At 40.5% G+C, this 24,684-nt stretch overlaps 1 protein-coding gene across 6 annotated transcripts in view; it reads right to left on the bottom strand.

Annotated features, from left to right (window-relative positions):
• The window catches only part of FARP1 (FERM, ARH/RhoGEF and pleckstrin domain protein 1), a 207,128-nt gene that overhangs the window by 72,241 nt on the left and 110,203 nt on the right, over positions 1-24,684 (bottom strand). For all 6 annotated transcript variants that reach the window (XM_038137943.1, XM_038137980.1, XM_038137951.1 and 3 more), the window contains one exon: positions 1,592-1,696. In XM_038137943.1, the coding sequence (XP_037993871.1) occupies positions 1,592-1,696 (105 nt within the window). The remainder of the gene's footprint in view (positions 1-1,591; positions 1,697-24,684) is intronic.

Below are 24,684 nucleotides of genomic sequence, written 5' to 3'. Positions count from 1 at the left end.
GCTTCAGGGGTTTTGTCCACCTTCCTCTTCCTCAGAGCCCTGCATTCCTCACTGTGATTGCCTGGACATATTTCTAGCCAGTCAATTCCTGCCACCGTGAGGGCCTCAGGCAGCAGCAGCAGCAACAGCAGCACCTCAATCTCTCCTGTGTTCTGCCTCAAGCAAATAAACCACTTTGTTTTCACAAGACTGAAAACTGTTAGTTTACTTCAGGTCTCTGAGCAAAATGCAGACAGTCATCTATTTAAAACTTAATGACCTGTGAAGTAGAGAAGGCTGATCAAATGACCGTCTCTATTTTCTAGAAAACTAAAAGGCAACTGTATATACAAAAGATGTTGGGATTTGTTTCAGTTTTCCATACATACATCAATAATGCCAGAATGCCATTGCTAACACAGCTACATGGACCCTCTGCTGCAGTGGTACTGCACAGTTGCACTGTTGAGAACAGTTACATTAAGCTCTCAGGTTACCTCAAGCATTAGCCAAGGGTATCTGGCAGAATGCTAACCCTTCCAGTGAACTGTGTTTTATGTAATTCCAGCAGCACACTGTGAAGCAGAGCCCTTCTAAAGACTGATATCCATTTAAAAAAGAATCCTGTTCAATTACAGTTAGCCTAGAACACTATGACCACTAGCATTCTGATTTAATGTCTATTGTCTAATGTCTGTGCCTGCACTAAGGCATGACAGACAAGGTTCCTTCTGTTCATTTCATCAAGAAATATTGTTTCTTATGCATATTTTAGCTAGATGGAAAGAACACAGATGTTTGGTTTTTTTATCAACAGCCCAAAATCATCTCTTTTAGGTCATCCAGGCTACTGGTGCAAAATTCACCTAACAGGCATGAAATCCAATGGACATTAGAATGTACCAGCAAAGCAATCCAGGTAACTAGCACACAGCTAGTCTAAAATGATAAGTCTAAAATAAAACAAACTTCAAAAAGAAACTCATTAAAGACTAAGAAGTCATCAGCCTCTGGCTTTCTCTGGTACATGATATGGGCAGTGCAATGCCTAAATGTTGCCAGCAACTGATCTCAGATTCCTGAGTTTCACGACCAGGACACCTGCCTATGCCACACAGCTCCCCAGAAAGCACTCCCATCAATTTTTGGGGGGGTTCTTGGATTTGCTCTCCTTTTTATTAACCTTGTAGTATTTTATCTATCTCTTTTCTTTCTCCATAAGGTTTTTCATGAACTCTGTCACAATCATTGCAACTTTTCTATCAGCAGAGAAAGTTTATTTCTGCACTCCAAATCAAGCAGGACTATACAATCAAGAGTCGAGGCTCTGTAACAGTCCAGCCTTTGGCTTCTGCACAGCAACTTCAAAAAACAAAACACTTTCCCAACTTGTGCCTGAATTAGCCATTACTTTCAATGCAGATGAAATCTGACAGGAATAATTAGGTTTTAAAAACTTTTCTTCAACTCCACTAGGCAAGAACAATTCTTTTTAGAAGTCCTTTCCCTTTTGAAGACTGAGGATTAAATGTATCTTACAAGTAAGGAGGAGAAGGAGAAAAAATAGTGTGCATGCAGATGAAAACCAGCTGAAAATGATCCTTTTACATACCATCATCTTTTTATGATCTGGAAATTCAAGGCCAAAATAGTCGCCTTCAACAAGGTTGAGGTGGTTGCAAACAGCATCGTGCAAAACTTTCCCTGGAGCTCTTTGCTGTAAGAAGAAAACAAAGCCTAGGGTTACAAAGAAGCTTTTAATTAGTGGCAGAAAAATTATTATGCTAAGAAATTATTCGGCAAACAACACTGCCAAAACTGTTTACAAAATCAGTGGATACTACAACCATACCCAAGGGCAGTTGACAATAATTACACTAGTTTTAAAGCTAAAGACTATATCCATCCATCCACAGATGGCAGCTCCGAATCCATCTTTAGTGCATTTTTATTTTTTTGAGGGAAAAGTACTGTGAAATAGAAGAGGGGGACTTGGAATATATAGTTTTCTTATGCCTACCAAGGCTAATCCCTGCTGTGAATTTTTATTTTATCCCACAGCCCTTCAAGTGATGTCAGGTGGTGTGTGTACATCTGCATACAACACAGTGAAACCAGGATGTTCACCTGTCATACAAAACACCAAGGACTGGGGTTTGCTGGATGCTGCTTGATATGCAACAGGCTCAAGCCCTGGGGTCTGACTTCGTATGTGCTTATCCCAAGCTGCCTGCTGGGAGGCACTGAGGCTGCTCCAGGCTTGTCTGTGCTACCCTGGCAGAGCTGGCAAGTAATTTGGAGGAGTCAAATACACTGAAAGCCTTCTCTCTGTAAAGACCAGATGTTCTAGCCCAATATTAGCTCCCAGAGCCACTGTTCTGCTGATTATAAGGATTCTTTTCATCAGCCCATCCATTAAATCCACACCTGCAGAAAATACTACAAATTACAGTTCACCAGCAAGTCTTCTGCAAAAACATGTCTCTGTATAAAAAGGCCAATCACTGAAATCAAATATTTTTGTTCCTTGGACAAATGCACCTATTTTAACTCAAGAGGCACTGAAACACAGGTCTACACTCACTTCAGAACAAATAATAACCCATTAAACTGCACAAACCCTGGTGTTACAAGAGAACAATCACATCCTGGACTTGCACTTTACCTATAGACTGGTCCCCTCCCTTTCAGCCCAGTAAATAATAGAGTAGAACGAAACAGTAGTAACCAAGTGAAGTAAAGACAATCATTACAGGTGGGCAGGCCAGCTCAGAGCTTGGCATCTCCAGGCACTGCCCAGACCAACAGCCTACTTGAGAGTGGGCAGCTGCTCAATCCCACCCCCTCCCAAAGCATCATAATGCAGTCTGGTCTCTGTTTCACTGGGATACCAAAAAATAAATACAGGCTATTTCCACCTAGAGTAATACCCTAGGTGGGAAAAAAGCATCTTTCCAAAGGTAATTTACCTAACATTGTCTAATATGAACTGTGAAAAGTACATAAGCAGTAGCCAGGCTTACACCAGAGCAATTAAAGAGATGAGGTTTTTCTAGGGAAAGCACATTTGCTAGGATGTATGTGCCACCAGAGCAGCACTGTCACCCTGGTCATGCAGGACCAATGACTGAACCCTTCAATGCTGGCTGGTTTTGAAAGTCCGAAGGGAAGAGCCAAGCTCACTTCTCCAAAAACTTGCTGAACAGGTTTTTACCCAACATATTCCCAGCGCTTCTGAGAGACCTGAGCCACCAGGAAGCAATATTCACTCAAGCTATTAACTGTTTGTTAATACTGGTTGTAGCAAACATTAGCCTCATGAATACTGTCCAAAAAAACATAAAGAACAATCACGGATAAAAGTACTAATTTTTTTAAGCATTCACCATAACCTTGCAGTAACTGAAGTAATTCAGAGTAAAATGCCAAGAGGATTTAAAGAAGAAAGGGAAAAAAAAGACCTTTGTTTTTATAGATAGAGCACTTTTGATCTGACACAATGGCATCCAAAGTCTCAAGTGCAAGTATAGTTGAATACACTCACTTCATCTTCTCCAGCTTCATTACACCAAAAGCATTCCCAGTGTTCACCACCCAGCCTGCACTGACCATTGTGCCTTGCATGTCAGTTCTAACAGAAAGCTTCCCACACTTTCCACTCCACCTATCACTGTACATAGGCACAAACGCACACACACCCTCTCAATGAAAGAGCTTCCTGCTAAGGGCACTTCACTGGATGCAACACAAGAATATTAAATACATTAGACTGAATGTAAGAATGATACTATTTACTGCTCTGAAAACACACCTACAAATAATTTAGAAGTACATTACTCCTGCTTCCAGAATAGTCTCAGGTCTTCACAGTTTGGCTGGGGCTGCTAGAGAGAGGAAGAATGAGTTTATCAGTCATCCTCACAGCAAGAAGCCTTCCTACTCGAACACAACCAGAGCACCCGTAACATGCAAGGGAGCATGTGCATATGCCTAGCTAAAGTATTTGATGGACTTCTGTCTAACAAAGATCAAACTTCATCTTTCCTCACAGGAAGGAAAAGTGTCTCTGAGCGGAGATTTTTGACCAACAGGAAAAAAGGCAGAGAACCCACCTGCACTACCACACCGCTCAAGGTTAGTTGAGAAGAGCACGGCTGTCTGATCTCAGACCATGAGTAAAAGCCTCTGATCAAAACCTGCTGAGTGCTTCCACGACAGTTTTTTTCTTATAGGCATTTACACGATGGAACAGCAGTCTTGCAGTATTTATGTCACTTGGCATTTTCTCTGGAGTATGCCTCAATAAAATCAAATGCTTCTTACTCTAGTATTTGTAAATATTATTATTCTAAACTCGTCTTATCGTTGATCAGTGTATCTCAAAACAAAATCTGACAGTTCCCTCAAAGGAAATGCTGTGCATATAAAATCTGCTGAGATTTAGAGCTTAATGAAACTCTAGTCTTGCAGGACCAGAAGGAAAAGTACAACATCCACTAAAGCAGGAAAGCACAAGGTTTCTGAGAGATCTTGATTCAGTGTAGTTCCATGACATCCCTACTAAAAAATTTAAACACAATAAATTAAAAGCTCAGTCCACTGGGTATGGAAGCAAACCAGGAGTCATTCAGGGCACAGTAAACACGAGCTGACAGAGGGAGCATTCAGGAATGAGTGCGCCACACCAATGACATCATCTGAAGTCAACAGTTGTGCCTGACTTCAGCGTGGTTACAAGGCCTAAGAGAAAACACAAGTTTTCCACAGAACCTGGAAGGCATTTTCCAGCCATGAAGCATGGTCCTGCTGCCATGTCTCAGACAGCAAGCTCTAGGCAAGCTTCACTGCTTTTGTTCCACAGCCCCATGGCAGCATCTGCATAAGCCAGAGCTCGGCTGCTTTCCCTGCTCCATGCCAGCATCAGTCTGTTCCATGCTTCCAAGCATGGAAGCAATGAAGGCTGGCATCAAGACTACTGCCACAAGCACCACCACCCTGTGAGGCAGCAAGGGAAAGGAACCAGGAGGGCATGGTATCCTGATGGAATTCAGCTGGGGGAGTGTCACATGCAATCCCAGGAGCTGGGAAGCACCTGCAGCAGGCGGCAGTCCCCTGCTCCTGTTTCTATTGACAGCCAGATTCCTGTACAAACAATGAAAAAATACTGCAGCTCCAGGGAGCAACTCTTCCCACCCTAAAGGAGCCATCTGAGCACACTGGCAGGGAACTTCTCCTGAGCAATGCAGGCATATTTTTTACTCTGACAACAAGGAGCCCTGACATCGATTTGAACCATCTGAGATGAGGTGAGCCCCAGCCAGACTGATATACCAGAGAATTACTATTTTTCTCTTGATGTAGTATTTACTTACACCAAAATAATACTAGAAATTTATTAGAATTAAAAGAAGCTCACTGACTTCCAGCTACACATTCTTATTCCTTAATGCATTTTGAGCCGGTCTTTCATTTACCTCTGTGAAATCACATTTTAAAAGTAGCTTTACATTTTCAGGGAACGTCAAGTTCTAAATTATGAATAATGTGCATCATCACATTTAGCTGCAAGCTATGAAGGTACCCAGTCAAACTAGCCTGCTTTATGCATTATATATTCAATACTTTGCTGTCTTCTCATTATCTCAGTTCTACTCAGTTCAGCCTCACTCTACTCCCACCAAAATCCAAAACAGTATATTGCTTATGATCTTCCAATGGTGAATGTTTTAATAGGTTCAACAATTCTTTCCTCCTCTAGCAAACACCAATCCTTTCAAAAAAATATCCCTCTACATACTTGTTTAGACCATTCTTTGACACAGACTGCAATACATTTTGTTTTTAAAAAAATCCCAGAAAGTACATGGCTATAATCTGATAGCCATGATACAAGATATCCAAAGCTTTAAAAGAAGCAGGTTTGGACACATTACACCACCTCCCACAGTTAATTCAGCAATTATTTCACTAATTATGTACCGAAAAATAAGTATATATGTTTATGGTCAAATAGAGGTTTTACCATTTTTTATCTGTTCAGCGAAATACTCTCCGATCCCAGCTTGAACAAGATCTTTGATTGAAAAATATAAGTGATTTTTGGTTGAAGTAAGAAATAGTTTCTTGTGGAAACACAGACTACTCTGTTCTCCTTCTCTTCTTCAAAACTGCTGCGAATGGGTCAGAAAGAAGTTTGGGTTGTTTTGGGTTTTAATTACACTTGCTTCTACTTGCTTTTGCTCATAGGAGAGAAAATAATTCCTTTATGTTCATCTTAAAGAAAAGGGTACATTCATTATTCACACCTGCCACCACATAAAGGCAGGGGTTTCTTCCACTGACACCCTCTTCCTATCACGTTCTGGGCACTCAAATGGTCTACAATGAAATGTGAAATTTGGTCATGCTAAATATTTTAGAAATACTTAAATACTATGGCACAAAGGTTAAGCGCAAGGTTTAAAATGTATTTGGTCTTTCAGGGTTAATGACCAAAAAATCCCTTCTACTGATCAGCCTTTTATCAGATCAGCCAAATCAGATTGCCAACTTATTTTTATACTCCAATTTAACAACTGCATTGAAATGATTGTGAAAATTTCATTCAGTAACTTCATTACTATTTCTGAAGTCATACACAGTTGTAATCACTACTAAAAACAACAACCCCACCTTCTTCTCAGTTATTTGAAACTGTTAAAAATTATGTATGTATCTACAGTTTTGAAGTGAAAGAAAACTAACCAAGAACTGTTCGTGATAAGCAAATAGTATAAAAATAACCTCACAGATGAGACTGAGCACAAGGTTCTTAAACAAATAACTCTGTCAGAAATTTATACTTCAAAGAAGGCTCGAAAACTACTCACAGAAGAACAATGCTGTCAGCATCTGAAGACAAATTTCATATTTTAAACAGTTCTCCTTACTGGCATAAAATGAAATACATAATTCATATTTAGCAAAAGCCTATTTCCTCAAAGATGGGATTAAAGGCAAGAATCACTGGTCTGAGTGTTGTTGCTCTGAACCTAATACTGCCAAGACACTTGGAGACCCTCTGCCCTTCTTCTCCTCTCCTCCCTTTCAAAGCGTAGGTGTTAATCCTATAAGGAAGGATTAGATGACTGCAAAAATAGCATTAGACCGCCAAGACAGCTCTTACACCTGGGCTTACTAGTTTTTACCTGGCTGTTCAGCTGAGCCTGGGTAGTTGAGGAGCGTTGGAAGAATGTGTGATTCATCACTCCTACATACCAGGCTGAAGAGTGGCAGCGGAGTGACACCTTTGAACAGAGCAGCCACACACTCCCACCACTGCTTCTAAGCAGTGGATGGACCTCCTTCACCAGGTATGCATCCCATTTGAAAAGAGGCTGCAGAAGAGGCAGATTTTTATGATAACCTAAAGGCACCTCGTTCCTTTTAAGATATTTTCCATTTGAATGTAGTTGAGGGCTCCACTGCTGGCACGTATCCCACATGCTTTTGCACAGACTGTGCACATACCATCAAAGGGCGGTCTGAGGCCAGAAGCAGCAACAGAATAAGTCTCTTATGCTGCCGTAAAAACGGGCGATTGATCATCTGCTGTGTGTGTACAATGAGACTATTTAGGGTTCTTTTCTTTCAAGATTTTAGTGAACTGCTTTTACACTCACCACATAAGCTGTACTGCCTTAATGCCAGTGGCTGCATTCCTCAGTCTCTGATGTACACTTTTACCCTTCGGTCAGTTTTGGTGGTGATGGCACCTTTTTTTAAACAGCACGATTTTAAGATATGGTAGTTTTTACTTCAGGTATGTTTTACCGCCCTTAAAAAAATGCAAAGTTAAACTTCCCCCTCCCCCACCTATCAGCTGTGATAAACTTCAACAACAACTATTTTAGGAATTTCTTCGCTAACCAAAAATCAACATAGTAAACAATTAGTGAGGCAAAGAGTACAAAGAGAAGGGGTTTAATAACCCTCTCATTTGCTTGAATTTCTGGCATGGTCTCCAAAAGAAAACTGCCATTTTCTATATTTGAAATATGGATTTGTTATTGTAACCATGGTCTTGGATTTCTAACCATGACAAACTCGTTTATGTCAAAATATTTTCTAAAATAGGCAGAAGCAGAAGGACTGTTCTTGCACCTCAAACTCTCTTCCAATGCCCAAAAATCAAATTCAGTAGAGATAGCCAACAGTAAAATTTAGGTGAACAGTAAATACTAAATAATCCACTTTAATAGTTAAATGCTGTGGAAGAAAAAAGAAAAATATTATCCAGCAAAGCTAATGAAAAGTTTTATGATGAGGCTATTTTCAGTACTGCTTGGTTAAGCTTTCTCTTATAGCAGAGTCAGACTAATACAAAACTCAGCTACAGTAAATCCTCAGGTAACTGCACATCTCCATAATTACAGTACAGTAAAGCTATGGAATTGGAGCTTCTGCTTGGTCTATTTTCACTTGGCTCATAAAATTGCAGCTTTGCACCTTAATGGGCAAACACCACCCACACTGTATTTATTATATATGCCATTTCAATGTGCATGAGAGGACACAAAACTGGAGGAGAGATGGGCTGGGCACCTTCAGGATTGAGCTTTTAACATCACAAACCAAAGTGTCATCTCCAGGTGTAATTCTCCAATAATTTGATTTCTTTGCAGTTCTTACAAATGCAAACTGATATTATTACTGATTTTATTTGCCATCTTTCAATTATTCAAATTTCTAGTGGACAAGACGTTTGTTACTGCACAACCAGCAGCAACCACCACAAAGGTAGTGGAGCAGTTTGTGAAAAAGAAAAAGGAAGAAAGGGGCAGATTCTTGGAGCCTGGAGAACTTCCTCCTCAGGTAGCTGTAGGGACAAAATTCTACAGAATTTGTTTCACACATTTATCCCTCTTTCATCAATGCCAAAGAAAAACTGAAACTCACTAGCTAAACACCACAAACCATATAAACCAAAAATATTCAGCTTTTGGCTGCAGTAGTCTAAGGACACATCTGTTTATTACAAAATGTTACTCATGGTGAAAAGTATTAACAAAATACTTAATGATTAGTTTCCTGGTTCACTGGTTCCTCTGGCTCTGTTTACAGCATTTTAACTAGCTGGCATCTAACTCTCAGTTAGAAAGTAGAACTGATCTTGTATTCTGTACTCTCTGTGCTGATTTTACAAGATCCTACACTTCACACATATGCAACTAAAACTCACTTTATCAATTTAAAAGTGGTGCTCTGATCACATCTGCTTTCATGGATTCAACTGGAAAACTTCATTGTTATCTGCCTAAAAATCCTCTAAGAAATTGTCCCAATGGAGACAACAAGCTCCTTCCCATGAAATGTGAATGCTGATCTCAGTAATGCCAAAAACCCCTAAACCCAAAACCACGTCTCTGCAGAAGCTAATTAGTCCTCCTGGAAAAAACCAAACCTTGTTTCTTGTAGTACAGGCATAACTTCCTTGAGATAGGTGTGAAACATTTGTGGGAAATCAGCAGTGGCAGAGCAAGTCTTTTAAATAACTGTTTAAGGCTGCAAAATTTCACACACCAACAATTAAATTCTTAGACTTCCAGTGGGAAACTCTTGGCAGCACCACCGTTACTAAAATTACTTTCCTTGAACATCATTAAAATGTACAGTGTGGACAAGAAAAATGAGGCATTAAAAGAACAATGAGAAAACTTACTAAAAAAATGTCATCTTATTTCCTAAATTAGCTCCTGTAAATGCTGAGTCATCTCTGCCTAATTTTACTAGCAAAACTAAAAGTGGTTTGTGGCTGTTCTTCATCCCCTTAGCAAGGCAACCATCCACTGCTGGAAGCGACTATTTTCCTTTCTGAGCAGTAACATCCACGTGATGTATTCCAGCCTCAGAGCCTTGACACTGCATGGTGATGACTTGCAAAAACCAGAGCCAGACTATCACAAATTTATGATCTTGGTGTGAGTTGCAGGGCAGATGCATTAAACAGTGCTTTCCTCATGATCTGAAACACACAACTTTGCAAATCAGCACACAAGAAAGTTGGAAGGCAACAATACTTTTGTGCTACACGGCTTTTTTGTAACCAGGTGCATGCTAAAAATTCTTCACTGAAACCTGTGTCTAGTTCAGAGGGGCAATAAGGGAGGGAGTCACACCAAAGCCATTCCAGCTATGACACCAAAACCTTTAGTGGAGACACAGGGAGGCCAGCAGGCATCTCTCTAACAAAGACTACCTCTGAATTATCTATGTTTAATTGAAAGCCAAGAGTGAAACTGGGCAGATGTCTCCATCTGGCATGAGCTGCACCTCCACCACGAGGCTCTGCCCATAGGGATGTGCCTGCCAGCATTCTGCAGCACAAGGATGCCCACAAAACAAGCCCAGCATGTGCACTGTGGGCACTGGCTTTAGAAAACACACCACAAGACTTGTTTTCAGAAACTAGATGGGAGTTTGATGTGAAGCTGATAGAACCTCATTTTTCAGAACGTTTTCTTTATGGAAAGCTGTTTTACTAAAGCTGAACTCTGGAACCAAGCACATACCTGTCACATAAATGTTGATATTACTTTCTCTCCCTGCAAGCAAAAAACTGAATGAGTTTAACCCCCGGCCCTGGCACTATTTAATGGCACACTGTGCTCGTTGTTTCTGGGGAAGAGCTGCAACTGAGGCTCAGAACACTCATTAAAAATACCTCAGATTGAATTTCATAGCCCACAACTTTTGAAAAGGAATATAATGGCACCATTCAGTGCTTTCAGTGTAATTCAGCAGCGTAACAGCCAGCGCATAATTGGGATGGAAAACCCAAACTCTGTGACACCCCTCACCCCTTGCCTCCCACTTTTACCACTCCTCTCTCTGTTTCAAGGCAAAAATCATTTAACCACCTTCTCAAGTTTTTTTTTAAACGTTAAGAAGTGCTTGCTTCTCTGTTTTGTTTTCTTTGCCTGCTCATTTTTCCTCATTTTTTTTACACATAAGCAAACACTTTGCTAGAATGAAGGAGTAGGCAATTCTTAAGTCGTCAAATGTAAAACCAGAACCTTTATATACAGACTGGAAACATGAGAATATGAAGTGTTATGAGAATATGTGAGTTTTTACTATAAAATCAGATTGAGATGCAAAGCAGCTATTTATTATTTCTATTTGGACAGATTTTAGTTCAACCATGATTGTACTAAAATCCTTTGAAGAAAATAATTTCATTTAAATGCAAGTCCAAGACCTGGAAAAAAACTTCACAACAAACCCCAACAAAAAATAAGAGGTGTTCAGGCAAAATATTAAATCCTAAATCCAAAGTCTCAATGTTACTATTAATCTCAGAAAGAGCTCACACCATCCAGGACTGTACATATTTTACTTTATCAGAGGCAGGAAAGCACATTTTAACAACTGGATACAGAAGTTTCCAAAAAGGACACTCCTAGATGAAGCCTTCAGGCTGTGGCTGTTGCTAAGCCCTAATGTAATAATTTTACACCCTAAATCTTTGTCTCAGCTAGGCCTTGCTCCAGCTGGATACAGTGCCCTGACAGCCAAAGTGCAAGACAGGGTAAGGAAGACAACCTTGCGTGCAATTTAAATTAAGAGTTTCTCTAGGACCCATTTGGTACCAGCCTGTCTTCCAAAACTGATGTGGACTGTCTAAAGAAAAGCTTGGCTGCATTCTGCAACTGTTCCAGATTGGACATGGAGTAATCTTGTATTTACGTGCAAAACTGACAGAGAGAGATGATCTGAGTTCATTCCTAATGAGCAAAATGCATATCAACAACACATTTTCATGGAAGCAAAACTTACAAGGGCAAAACAAGTCTCAAAAGCAATCCCTTCCTTAAGTATCTGAAAGGCAGAACTTTTGAGTAGTTTTTAGCCAGTCAAATCCCCAATACACAAGAGTTTCTTGTTTGGTTACGCAAGACCTGTCACCAACCTGATGGATGTACAGGAAATGTGTTCAACATTTCCCTAAGAAGCCTTGAGAGACCTTAAAACTGAATATACTTGGAGTCAGAGCTGTCTTTTAAACATGCAAAAGCACAGGAGAAGAAGTGAGAACTGTCAGTACTCTTAGGGTATCTGCAAGGAGAAGACAACAAGCTCTGTTTTGTGCATCACTGAAAAGTGCTACCTTTAGTTTGGGACACAAACTAGAGTGGACATAGGAGTTAGGGGAATTGGTATGGTAAGAGTTACAATAATGGCTGCTTCTACCAGTAGATTTCAGAGGCACCTCATAATGATGTAGTCAAGGCACAATTTCAAGGAAAGATAAAAAATTAACTACCTCCCTTTTTAATATAACTACACAGTTTTCAGAAAGATCCTCATGAGCTTTTCCACTCTTCCTTTGTAGCCTGCCTGCAACTTGCAGTGTCTCCTCACACAGCCGACGCTCTAAAAATTCCATCCATGGGTCATCTCAGGTCTCTGGAAGGTGGAACTGCCTCTGGACTGTAGGAGTCTGATGAATGGTTATGTGAGCAAAAAACACATAGCCGCAGCCATCATTGGGGGGAGCACAAGTGAAGTGGTGCCGGTGTGCACTGCGGAAACCGTGACTTCACCTCCAGCCACTTCAAAATCCAAACCTTCCACGACTGACCTGCATGCTCAACCCAGCAACAAACAGCAAAGCAGCACAGCCAGGGCACAGATCTGCTTATAAATTTGTGGCAAACCAGGGAAAGAAGGGATTTGTGCTCATATCTCTGGGGCAGGAGGAGGTGAAGAGGGAAGAAAGGCCAGCGGGATTTCTAAGTGTACAAGGTGTCTTTTAACAGCACATGTTCTGAGCCAGGCAAAAGCCTCTCATTTATATCCAGAGAGCTTCCTCCTGACTGTGAACAAGATTTTACTTTCCCTTTTACTTTTACATACTTTACCTATGTTGAAGGTGGAACATTCAACTTTCACCTGATTTCCCACCACTCCTGATGTGTGTGTGTGTACCTTACAGAACTGCCTGTGCTTGCAGTTAATGCGAAATACTTCAGAGACAGTAACGTACACTCTTCTGCTTCACTGCTCATTCAGCCACACCAACTGTTCAAGCTAAGGAGATTCCTAGGAGATCTGCTCTGTGTCACTCAGATAGAGGCCTCAAATATCAAAGGAAAGCATCACCACTTACTATCACAAGTGCATAAACACAGCCTCACCACTTACTATCACAAGTGCATAAACACAGCCTCTGAAACACAACTTTTACAGAATCTACTTTGTTTTACTGTGCAAAAATGTTTTCTTTTATGCTCTGTTTAAAAACAGTATGTTGTACAGAATAAGTTACTGTGATTTGGGCTTTGGACAAAATTGCTAAAATACATCTTTAGGCACAGCAGGTTTAAAAAGGCAAATGAGCCATTCAACTGTTTTTTTCTTAAGGCCAGAATCCAGCACTGCCGTATTAGATACCACTTAGATATAAACGAGCTTTATCAGCAACAACAGACTTCGTGGGAAACAAGCATTCTCTGTTCAAGGTATGTCAAAGAGAAGTCTTTGGGGATGTGCTATCAAAAGTCAAACATCAGGCAGCCACAATGAGACCTTTCTGACCACATTTTCAGTCTGAGCTGAATTCTTCCACAAGGAGTTTTAATCCATTTAACCTTGAGGATAATGTGTGTAGCTGGAAAAGGATTTGATTTTATCTAATTTGTGGGTTTTTCTTAATGCTGAAACCCTAGTTCTTATGTCTTTAGACATAGCATACATCTCATTTAAATTTACATTTGTAAATATAATTTGTTTAATGTTAATACCCAGGTAACTTAGAGATTCCTGGGCTATGTGAGAGCAATAAATTTCATTTACAACATAACAACATAATTGGATCATACAATCATAGAATATGCTGAGTTGGAAGGGACTTACAAGGATTATTTGAGTCCATCTCCTGGCCCTGCACAGGAACATCCTGTGCCTGAGAGCATTTTCCAAACGCTTCTTGAGCTCTGTCAGGCTGGTGCTGTGACCACTGCCCTGGGGAGCCTGTTCCAGGGCCCAACCACCCTCTGGGTGAAGAACCTTTTTCTAATATCAACCCAAACCTCCCCTGACACAACTTCAGGCCATTCCCTCAGTCCTGTCCCTGTCCAGAGAAGAGATCAGTGTCTGCCCCTTCTCTTCCCCTCATGAGGAAGGTGTAGTCTACAATGAAGTCTCCCCTCAGTCTCCTCCAGGCTGAATGGATCAACTGACCTCAGCTGCTCCTCATACAGCTTCCTCTCCAGACCCTTCACCATCCTCTGGACATTCTCCAATAGCTTTTATCTTTCTTATTTTGCATTGTCCAAATAAGAGATACAAGATTCAAGATGAGGCTGCAACAGTGCAGAGCCGAGCAGGACAAACCTCTCCCTTGATTGTGCTACAAGTGATTATGACCAAGATGTCTTATATGAAACTTACTAAATATACTTCATCTCTGCCTATTTATAAAATGTTTAGGTTATCCATGTTCTCACCAGCCCTCAAGTGAAGTTCTGTGCCAGCATATATACATACTTTAGTGATCTCCACCAAAACATTGTCTTGCTACCAGCTTCATGAATTATCTTTCTTCATCATAATTTACTTAGAGAAGTCAGACAACTCTGTCAGACTCAGAATAAATCTCCTTAGGGAGAGAACTTTTGTCTGCAGAAGACCACAATGGCATTGACCAATGATTACTGCTAATATACTTCTTGTACTGGACTTAATTTTTATTCATAATGTGTAATCATGCTTGACAAAAACACCATGGGACTAAACCAGAGAGAGACATAATCCTGATGTGGTATTAAGCAGACAACACTATCAGCTTTTGCTTTTTCAGACTGTAAGTATTTCTTAAATTGTTGCTACCAAACAGCTTGAGGCATCCTGTCTACACTAAAACATCAAGCAAGGTCTTGGCCAGGAGAAGGGCATGGGCTTTGCAGGATGAGAGAGGTGAGTGAAGACACATGTCACTGGCATCCTTCTGCCTCTTTAATTCTTCCCAGATCATCAATACAACTTGACAGGTCCATTCAAGCTAACCAAAAGCAGCAACTTCTGAGTGAGCCCCAGTGGGAGACTCCTTTAGACTACACAGTGGGGGAAGCTGAGGAAGTTGGACATCATGTCCCAGGCAAGCCAAGGATTTATTGGCCAAAGTGCTGTGGTTCTGCTTCTAGCTACCCAGAGAACACAAAGAAGGATAAAAAGCCTTCATGTTTTTACTAAAATAGCAGGTCTAAAATCATGCAAATAATAGCAAATGTCATAATTGCAACTTACATCTCATCCCCTCTACTGGTACTAAAAATCTTACAAAGTAATTAGAATGTGCTACAAGTAGCTACAGAACAATTTGCTCCAAGAGCAAAGGGCAGTTCACTCAAGTGGCAGTACCATATAGAGATTAGACCAGTGACAGGTTCAGTGTGAGGCTCCCACCCTGTGGGACCATCACACTCGGACACCGTCTCGGCACTGGAAACAAGCAGTACTTGCAGTTTAAGAAAGCACAAATGCCAATAGACAATACATCCCACTGCTCCCATATGCTGGCATGTGCCTACAGCCACAAGCTGCCCCTACTTCTCTCCATAGCCTGCAGGGAGAGGGGAAAAGGGCTGAAAACGAGAAAGTGATCCACAAGAAGAATTCAACCCCCTCCCAGATAATTCCTTTCATGCAACATATCACAACTATAAGCAGACTGTGAACAATTAAGGCCAGGAAAAGGTGAGTTATGCTCATCACTGTCAGTAACCATTCATTCCAAGCCCACACACTTCCTTCTAGCTCATAAAGAAACACGATTTCCCAGCACTGGGAGTGCTCTTCACTCTCAGTTACATGCTCACCAGGACACACAATTTCACATTATTTACTAGGGTATATATTTACCCCCATGACCCTCAGAGCCTTGAGTTGAGATTTATCCCTTTTAACAGCAATTAAGCATCCAGTGGCCCTGGAATTCCTTCATGTCAAGTGAAAAGGAAGGGTACTTTAGGAGAAACACTCAGGCCAGGCAAAACTGAACAGATGAAGCTGGCCTTCATCTCATTGCTACTTTGCTTCTCCCCTTGGATTACATTGATCTTTAATACGGTGGTGTGCTTATTTCTTGTTATCATTAACATTCATGAGGTATTTTGTCTACTTGCTTTTAGGAAACAGATAAGTGCTTACATAAAAGATATTAGAGGATATAATTAGCATATTTTAAATAGTCTTCTGAAACTGAATTCAAATGAGTAAACTACTAAAGACAAATATTTCTCAATTTAAAAAAATGTAGTTCACATCCATTATGAATGGCTAGCTCTCACCACCAGCTATTTCAGGATATCCTGACATTAAATCAAGTATTTAAGGAAAGGCTTATATTTCTTTTTGAGTGATGCTGAATATATCTGGATATATGCCCTTGCTGGAGATTTATAATTAGGGTTAGGATTAGAGTGAGTAATTTAAAAGCTTGAGAAATCACAAGATCTGTTTGACATCAATACCAAATATAAAAATTCTACAGACCACATATTTGCCATTGTACAAAAAGCCATTCATCCTGAAAGCAGTGGGGACTTGAACTTCCCCCATCACCTGCACTTCAGCAGAAGCACGACCAACGCTCCTCCACTCCTGATAATTATCATCAAGAGATGACACTATTAAAATCCACTTCTCATAACTGCTGGCAACAGCATCCCCAAATGTCCCTAAATACACTTGTGTACCCAAATGTGCCTAAATATGGATTTAAATAAGGCAATGAATGCATTAAAAGCAATGTATTTCCAGCAAGGCTGAGCTGTGGGGCAAGTGATGGGCTCATGCAGAGCACTCCCACAGCTGCACCACTGGCCACACTGGAATTTAACTCACCCAACTTTGGCTGTCTGAAAGTTATGTGTTATGTCTAAAGTTAGTGCCTAGCTTCTCTCTCCACAGCTAGACAAGAGAGAGGTATTGTGATAGGAAATTTATCCCATCTGGAGAGAGATGGCTCACATGGTTGGGGTGCCTTGCCCACTGGCACAACTCTCACCCCACTGACAACTGGGAGAGCCTTTCTTATTCCTTGTGAATCTGATGTTCAAACAACAGATGAGATGAGATGAGATGAGATGAGATGAGATGAGATGAGATATGAGATTTTCTTATCTAAAACTTTTGCACAGGTAGGATTTTATGGTCTCACACTTTTTGCTTGCAACTTTTCCACATGCCTGAGCTATCATACATGTGGCATTTCCTTTCCTGGGAAACAGAAGAAAGATACATTTTTATAAAACTGAGAATTTAAGCAGATAATGGTCTTGAAAAGCCTGAAGAAGACAACACCAGACAAAACAGAAATAAAGAGAGTAGGATTGAGAATGTATTACAAGAAGGACAGGTCCCCAGAGCTGAGCTACAGAACAGGCTGTGAACAACAGCAAAATCCTCCTTTTACTACATGTGTTGACCAACACATTTTGCTTCTACTTCTGCTTTATAAGTCCCAAGTTTTCTCAAAGCAAAAATAACCAATTCCATTCAATAGCATGCTGAGGCGTCCTTTTGGAGAAATTGACTGCTTGTGGCTTGGATGGGTGCACTCTTTGCTGGGTAAGAATCTCTCAGGATTGCTGGCCCTAGAGAGTGGTGGTGAATGGAGTTACATCCAGCTGGTGGCTGGTCACCAGTGGGGTTCCCCAGGACACAGAACTGGGGACAGCCCTGTTTGGTAACCTGCACAAGGGGATCAAGGGCACCCTCAGTCAGTTTGCAGATGACACCAAGCTGGGCAGGAGTGTTGATCTGCTGGAGGGCAGGGAGGCTCCGCAGAGGGATTTCGACAGGCGGCTGGATTGATGAGCTGAGATCAATGGTGAAAAGTTTCAACAGGACCACGTGCCAGGTCCTGCAATGGGGTAACAACAGTCCAAATCGTTGGCTACAACGAAAAGTTTCTTCATTTAAAGGGTTGTCAAGCAGTGAAACTGTCTGCCCAGGGAATTGCTTGAGTCACTATCCCTGGAGGCTTCAAAAGACCACCCCATGTAGATGGGTGGTGCTTAAGGACGTGGTTTAATGGTGGACTTGGTAATGCTGGGCTAACAGTTGGACCTGATGATCTTAAAAGGACTTTTCTAACCTAAATGATTTTATCATTTCTATGAAAAAAAGGACTTCCATGTTATTTTAGACTTCAAGTGATGGTTTTAAGGAGATTCAAAGTCCAAGAGCAGCCTACTGAATAAGGATTGCATTTCAGCTTAGCAGAACCACCCCGTGAGGTGCTGAGAACCAGTGCTGAGTGACTCCCCTGAGCTGCAGACATGTGGAGATGCTCTTCAGGATTTGAGCAGCTTGCAAGGCCAGCCAGCTGGAACCTCCCACAATGTTTTCCAGAGCACATGTGGCCCTACGGGCAAAATTTTGCTCGCAGAAAATTACTCAGCAGCGGTCTTCAAAAACAACAAAGAAATCAAATAGGAAAATGTAAACCAAGCTCTTTATGTGCAGACTGCTGCTTTAGGTCTTAAAATAAATGCCAAATAATGGGAACAACATGTCTGTCCAAGAGCCATACTTCTCTACTTGTGAAGAACTGGCATTATGAACCAAAAGTAACAGTTAAGTAACCAATACACTCAGTCTCTGATTGCAGTATTGTCACACTGATAGATCAGTAAGTGATTTGGGAAGATACAACTCCTAAAAACCATTATATAGCTATACAGTTATATAGTTAAACTGAAAATACATGTAGCCATGCTTTTTCTCCTTCACCACTTAGTGCAACAGGCTGAAAAATACCCACAGCACACACACCATGCATGCAGTTATACAAGGGGAGATTTATAGCCCTGTTTTAATGACTGCATTTGCCACAGGCAAAAATCTGCTTACTGTTACTGTTATTTCCAGCAATAGTATACTGTATTAAACAGAGTTTTTTTGCAAAAAGACCCGAAATACTGCCTCCAAATCCAGCATAAAACATACATTAACCTTTTATGTTGCTGCTAAGTGGTTTGTGAAATCTGGTTTTGTGATTACATTTAAGATGTTTTGTGCAATCAGTGTAAGGCAAGAATCGTACACAAGGGCTGGAAGGACCTATAAAGATTCACAATAGGTTTGAAATGCTGCATGTAAATCACAGCTCCAAGCATTACAGAAGTCCATACACCATAAAAAGATAAATAAATAAAAACAAGCAAAAACCCCAAAACTAGGTCTTTAACAAAACCATACCTATAACTTCTAAATACTCATATAAGTAACACTCTAATACATAATAACACAATTATATGCTAGGATACCAGGAACTGCGCATTGGAAAGAAAAGGGTAATTTGCTACATTTTCAACAGGTGTCGTGAACTAAAGACTCGATACTGCAGTTAGAGCACTCAGTGGAATACTCGGCATACAGGATATAGTACTATTTCTAATGGTTCTTATGTGAAAAGAATGGTTACTATTCATGGACAATCCCAAGCCATTGCTACACCACCAAGTATTATATTTTCAAACCATCAAATACCTATAAAAAGACTGATGGAAAATATCACCCAAAATTCTGTGCTCAGACTCACCTTTCCATACTTAGTATTCTGCTTTACTTTTCCGAGAAGTTTCACTATTCTTACTAGAAAACCCCGAACTATAGACTTAGGTCCCTTACCACCACACACCTTGAACCAAAAATTCTTAATGCCTTTGGAATGTCTCCAAACTCAATCACTATGTCTGGATTAATTTGTGAGTACCGACTTCACCAAAAAGGGAGGTTTTCACACTCAGCAACATGACAACACACGCTTCTCTCTTTTTTTTTTTTTTTTTTTTTTTTTTTTTAGGAAATAAACCTTTCAATGACTGTGCTGGCTACTGTATGGCTGGTTTTTAAACATGTGGGTTATGGTCTCAAAGACATCAACCACGTTAGGGGCACCAGCCTTTACATCAAAACTCTGCCCAGAAGTTACTGCTACTGAAAAACAAGTTTGTGTCCTTAAGAACAAGCACAGGGGAGGTAAAAGGAGGAGGTTCCAAAAATCCACTAGAACTTGGTGGCAGCCCTCTCTGAAAATTTCCCCTACACACTCACAAGGAGAAGGGCCAAAACTCATTTGGCTGTTCTACTTCATTTCTGATGTGTGCACATATGTGTTTTACCTGTAGCCTATGCTGCTACAGAGAGGCACACACTAACACAATAGACAGGCACATTTCAAAGTCATACAAAAATAAAGAGAAGAGCCAGCCTTTCCCACTCCACAGCAATCTACTCGAAGATAATAGTTCGCGTCCAGCAGAATAAAAATTAACCTTTGATTATATCAAGACTGAAATGATAAATATTACATATCCTCAGCCTCGTAAGCATATCTTCTTTTTTTTTCCCTTGACATTTGTTTATATGGTTAAAACAAACAAATAACAAACTCAACCTTTTAGCCAAGTACCATTACAAAGAGAAACAACTAAAGCAACAGCTGCTCTGAGTTGAATCTGAGTTTACTGATACTTTCAACTCAAAAGTCTGAATGTTTGTAATAACAAAACCAAAGAAACTTACTGTAAAGACCCCAAGAGGTGAACAGAAGTGTAAGGAGGAGATCTGAGGAAGAACTTGAGCTTAACTGAATGGTCAGTTTCTGAGTTACCTTGATTTTTTTCTTCTCACAAATAGGCAGAGCCCAAAACCAGACCCTGTCACAAGAGTGGCAATAAACTTCCTAACTAATCCCTGGTGCAAGGACTTACATAGGTGACAAATTTTTTTGAGGTGCTGCTGGGTTGTAAGTGGATGTCACCTTGTCACCTTCTTGCACTAGGGCCGGCAAGCCTCAGCAGCAGAAGGACCCAAAACTCCTTTCCTTACAGAAATGAATGTTTTGAAGCAGAAAAAAATCCAAGATAAATAATTAAAATTAATTATTAAATATTAATATTAATCCAAAGAGACCAAGATATCCTGAATAAATATGTTTTTGACAAAGGCATCAGTTCTCTTCCACAAATGCAGCTGAAATCCAGTATGTCTGATCACATACTGCTGTTTCTACATATAATGATACCCATTCAGAAATGCAAAACAAAATAAACTACCACTATTATTATGATTCAAGTCTTTTTGGTAAAAACTCAGCAAATCAGTTCCAGAAAATCTGGTACTGTGAACTGCCATGCAAATAACCGGGGTATAGTCACAACATACTGGATTGGTGGGCCTGAAAATACATTAGCTTGTGTATTTAAATGATGAATTATCTCCCTAAGAGACGACTCCCTAAGCCTGTGCAGTTAAACCAGGAAAGTGGTAGCTCAAGCAGAAACTGGCCATCAAGACTCGAAGATCTTGAGTGTCCTTTCCAGTCTAAATGATGCTGTGATTAAATTCCATGATCTTTCTTCATTTTGCCATTTCAAACTCATGCCTTTCACTGTGGACATCTTACTTGCCAGCAACTAGGGAGCATGATTCATGAGGAACCAGATTATCAAAAAATCGTTTATTAACAGAGAACATGGGAAAGGTTTTTTCTCACTTTCAGGCATCTCACTTTTCACCTTCCTTGACCCAGAATTTGAGACACACAGGTGAAAGTCGGAGATAAAGATAGAAGCTTCCATAGAGCTAATCCACCAGAACCCTAATTACCAAAGGTCTGACACCATGTCCCATATGTTCACAGACATTGCTTTAAGTACATCAAACAAGCCCAGGATACAGACAAATTTCCAACTAAATCTTTCAGGCGACCGAGGTGCAGGTCTTCAGCTTAACCAGCCTTTAAATCGTCACTCAAAGTCCCAAAATGTCGGCCTAATTTGTTATTGTTAGCATTCAAGTTTGAAAAGTGTGTTAGTTAAGACTGAAATGTGAGCTAATATTATCTACAATGATTACCTGGGACAATAATCTCCAGAGAATACCCATTCTGCCTGAATTTTTACATAATTTCCCCTCCAACTTTCCATCCAGCACCAGTTACACTAGCGACATGATACTGGGTTACACTACAGCACCTGGGAGGTAAGCAGCATACCTTCCCCACTCTTTCCTCATACTGCCATTAAATCACTTCACATATTAAATTCTACTTAATCTTTAGAATGAAATGTTAATCAAAAGCATATGCATACCTTTGATTACACTGATTTCCAGGGGCAGCATAACCTTATCTTTTCCTAGACTATGCTACTTCTAATGTAACTGAGTCAACATTTGAACATTATGACAGCCCACTGTGTACTGGGGGTGGTTTATAAACCTAAAACAACTGGAGAGTATACTGATTTTCTCACAGTTTGCAATGATGAAGGCAATGTTGATGCCACCTGAACGAAAGCCAGGTTTCAGGAAAGCAAGCAAAAGCAGAAATAAAACTCATTTACACACTCACAGCAGCAGCAGCAGGATGTTAACACAATACCAAGTGAGTATTAGCCTGGCCATGAGTAAGTCTAGATGAGAAACTAAAAGACATTTTTAACTGTTTGATTAGTGAGGTTCTGGAAGAGTTTTCCACAGGGAATATACAGGGTAGGAAACGTAAGTAAATAGGCTGAAATGAAATGTACTTTAAATAAATGTAGTCAAGTCAAACTTCAGATGGGATTATATAATACGGCTGCTTGCAATAAAATAGGACCATTCCCAGTAACCCAGAAAATCAAGTCCCATTCTATATTCCCAACCACAACCTAAAGGAACCAAGCAATGCCAACTCACGATTTTCTCACGAACGCAGAATTTTTCTTCTCTAAGCCCCCATTACTGAGGCTGATGGGAGAACCTGTTTTACATTTGAAGAATGAATAAATAAAGTGTTAGCCTGGGGTTTGAGGTGAAACACTTTTAAAATATGAACTCTTCAAGCTCAAAAACCAGAAGGCAAATAAAAAGAACAAAACATCTGTTACTTCTTAAAATCTCATGGTTTCTAAGCCACTGGAGACAGAGGGAGGCTGATTCATGATTTCTGCATGCTTAGGTTGACAATTCAAAGAAGCAAAGTGTGAAGGAGTCCAAAACTCAGCACACAAAAGCACTACGATGCCTAAAAATGGAAGAGTGTAGATGGCTAATTTAAACATTCAACTTTCAAATGAGAGTTCTTGAAAGTCACTGCTTTAGAGCAGGAAGCAGCTATGAGCTTTGACCACAGCCCTCTGGTTGCTAAAACGCTCTCACTCAGCCAATTGACCTGGCCACAATGCTTTTTGTTTTTCAGCTGTTTTGAGGTCTTCTTCCTTGGTTTTGTCCTGATTCATTGCCAGTCATAGCTCCTCCTCCTCTAAAGATCGGACATTTCTAAGCAAATGTCAATAAACCAATTTAAAAAAAAAAACTCTTTAAAATTATGTTGATATGTGAGGCAAACCATGAACTTGATCCTGTTACAAACAGACTCCTAAAACTCCAGCTAATTGTAAAAGCTCCTGCACTTCTCAGGTTTAGGCTTACTCTTTCATCTGTTTTTAAAGACAACTTACCTCTCAAATGTTTACTTACATTGGCTCTGCATATCTGCACTCAAATGAGATGCAGGTACTGCAGTAATATTAAAAGTAATTGTTACAATTATAAAATTAATTTATATTATTCCTGGCAGATTCTTGAGAGTAATTTCTCAAGGCGGGATCAAACTATTTGCTAGAAGTAATGAGGATGATTGAGAGTTCTCATGTTTTTGAAGATGTGGGCAGACAGGAGTTTCAAGCACAAATGGTGGATGCTATCCTGTTCACAGTACCTCCACAGCTGCTCTGGCTCTCTGGGCTCATCCCTTCCCTTTTCCCTGATACTTCTCCAGCTCTGACTGCTCTGTCTCTTTATACCATCTGCTACCTCTGACTATCAGTAAAATCAGAGAAGCAGGAATCTCTTCCTAGGGTACACCATCAGGTCACAGTAAGACCTTAGCACCACCTTGACAGCTTGAACAAAGTGCAGCTAGGAGGGAAAAAAAAACCACAATAAAAACCAGCCATCCTCTCTGCTACACTAACAGCAGCAAGCCCTGCATTCCTTGCAGAGCACAAATGCTTCAAAATTTGATTAGATCCTTGATGGGAAGATCCAACCTCCGAGTCGTTCACTCTCCCTTGTGACAAACAATTCAATTTGCTTTGAATGCCATGCAAGATAGGTGCCATGCTGAAGGCTTTACACTCAAATTGTATTTGATGAGTTTGAAGGCACTATCTCATGTTAGCATTTAAGCAAGCACCCCATTACTGTCCAAAGAAAATATTTTTCTAAATAAAAAGAGAAGGTCAGGTGCTGGCACCAAGTAGAGGAACACATTCTTATATACTCCAAAAGGAAAATTTGGGAAAGATATCACAGGAGCTTTGATAAACTGGGGGCATGTCCTGGGTTGACTATACGATGCTTTTATCCCCAATCATCTTGCTCCGTTTATGGTGAAAAATAAGTTTTGCACCTTTAAGACTTGTTCCAGAGACTGAACGGGGGAGAGAAGAAGCACACAGTTTGTTTGCAGACACTGCTCTCACTCCTCCACATTCCTCCTCCTGGACTGTGTCGTCTGCGGACGGACAGACAGCGGGACAGAGCTCTCCTTTGTTTTAGTTAGTTTTAGGTAGCTGAGGCAAAGCAGTTCTCTGGACTGTGGTTTTTTCCTTTTTCTTTGGACCTGTTTAAACCTGCTCTGGACTGAACACCCAGCAGAGC

This window comes from Motacilla alba, chromosome 1, assembly GCF_015832195.1.
Source record: "Motacilla alba alba isolate MOTALB_02 chromosome 1, Motacilla_alba_V1.0_pri, whole genome shotgun sequence".
Lineage (NCBI taxonomy): Eukaryota > Metazoa > Chordata > Aves > Passeriformes > Motacillidae > Motacilla > Motacilla alba.
This window is presented reverse-complemented; position numbering and strand designations above follow the sequence as displayed.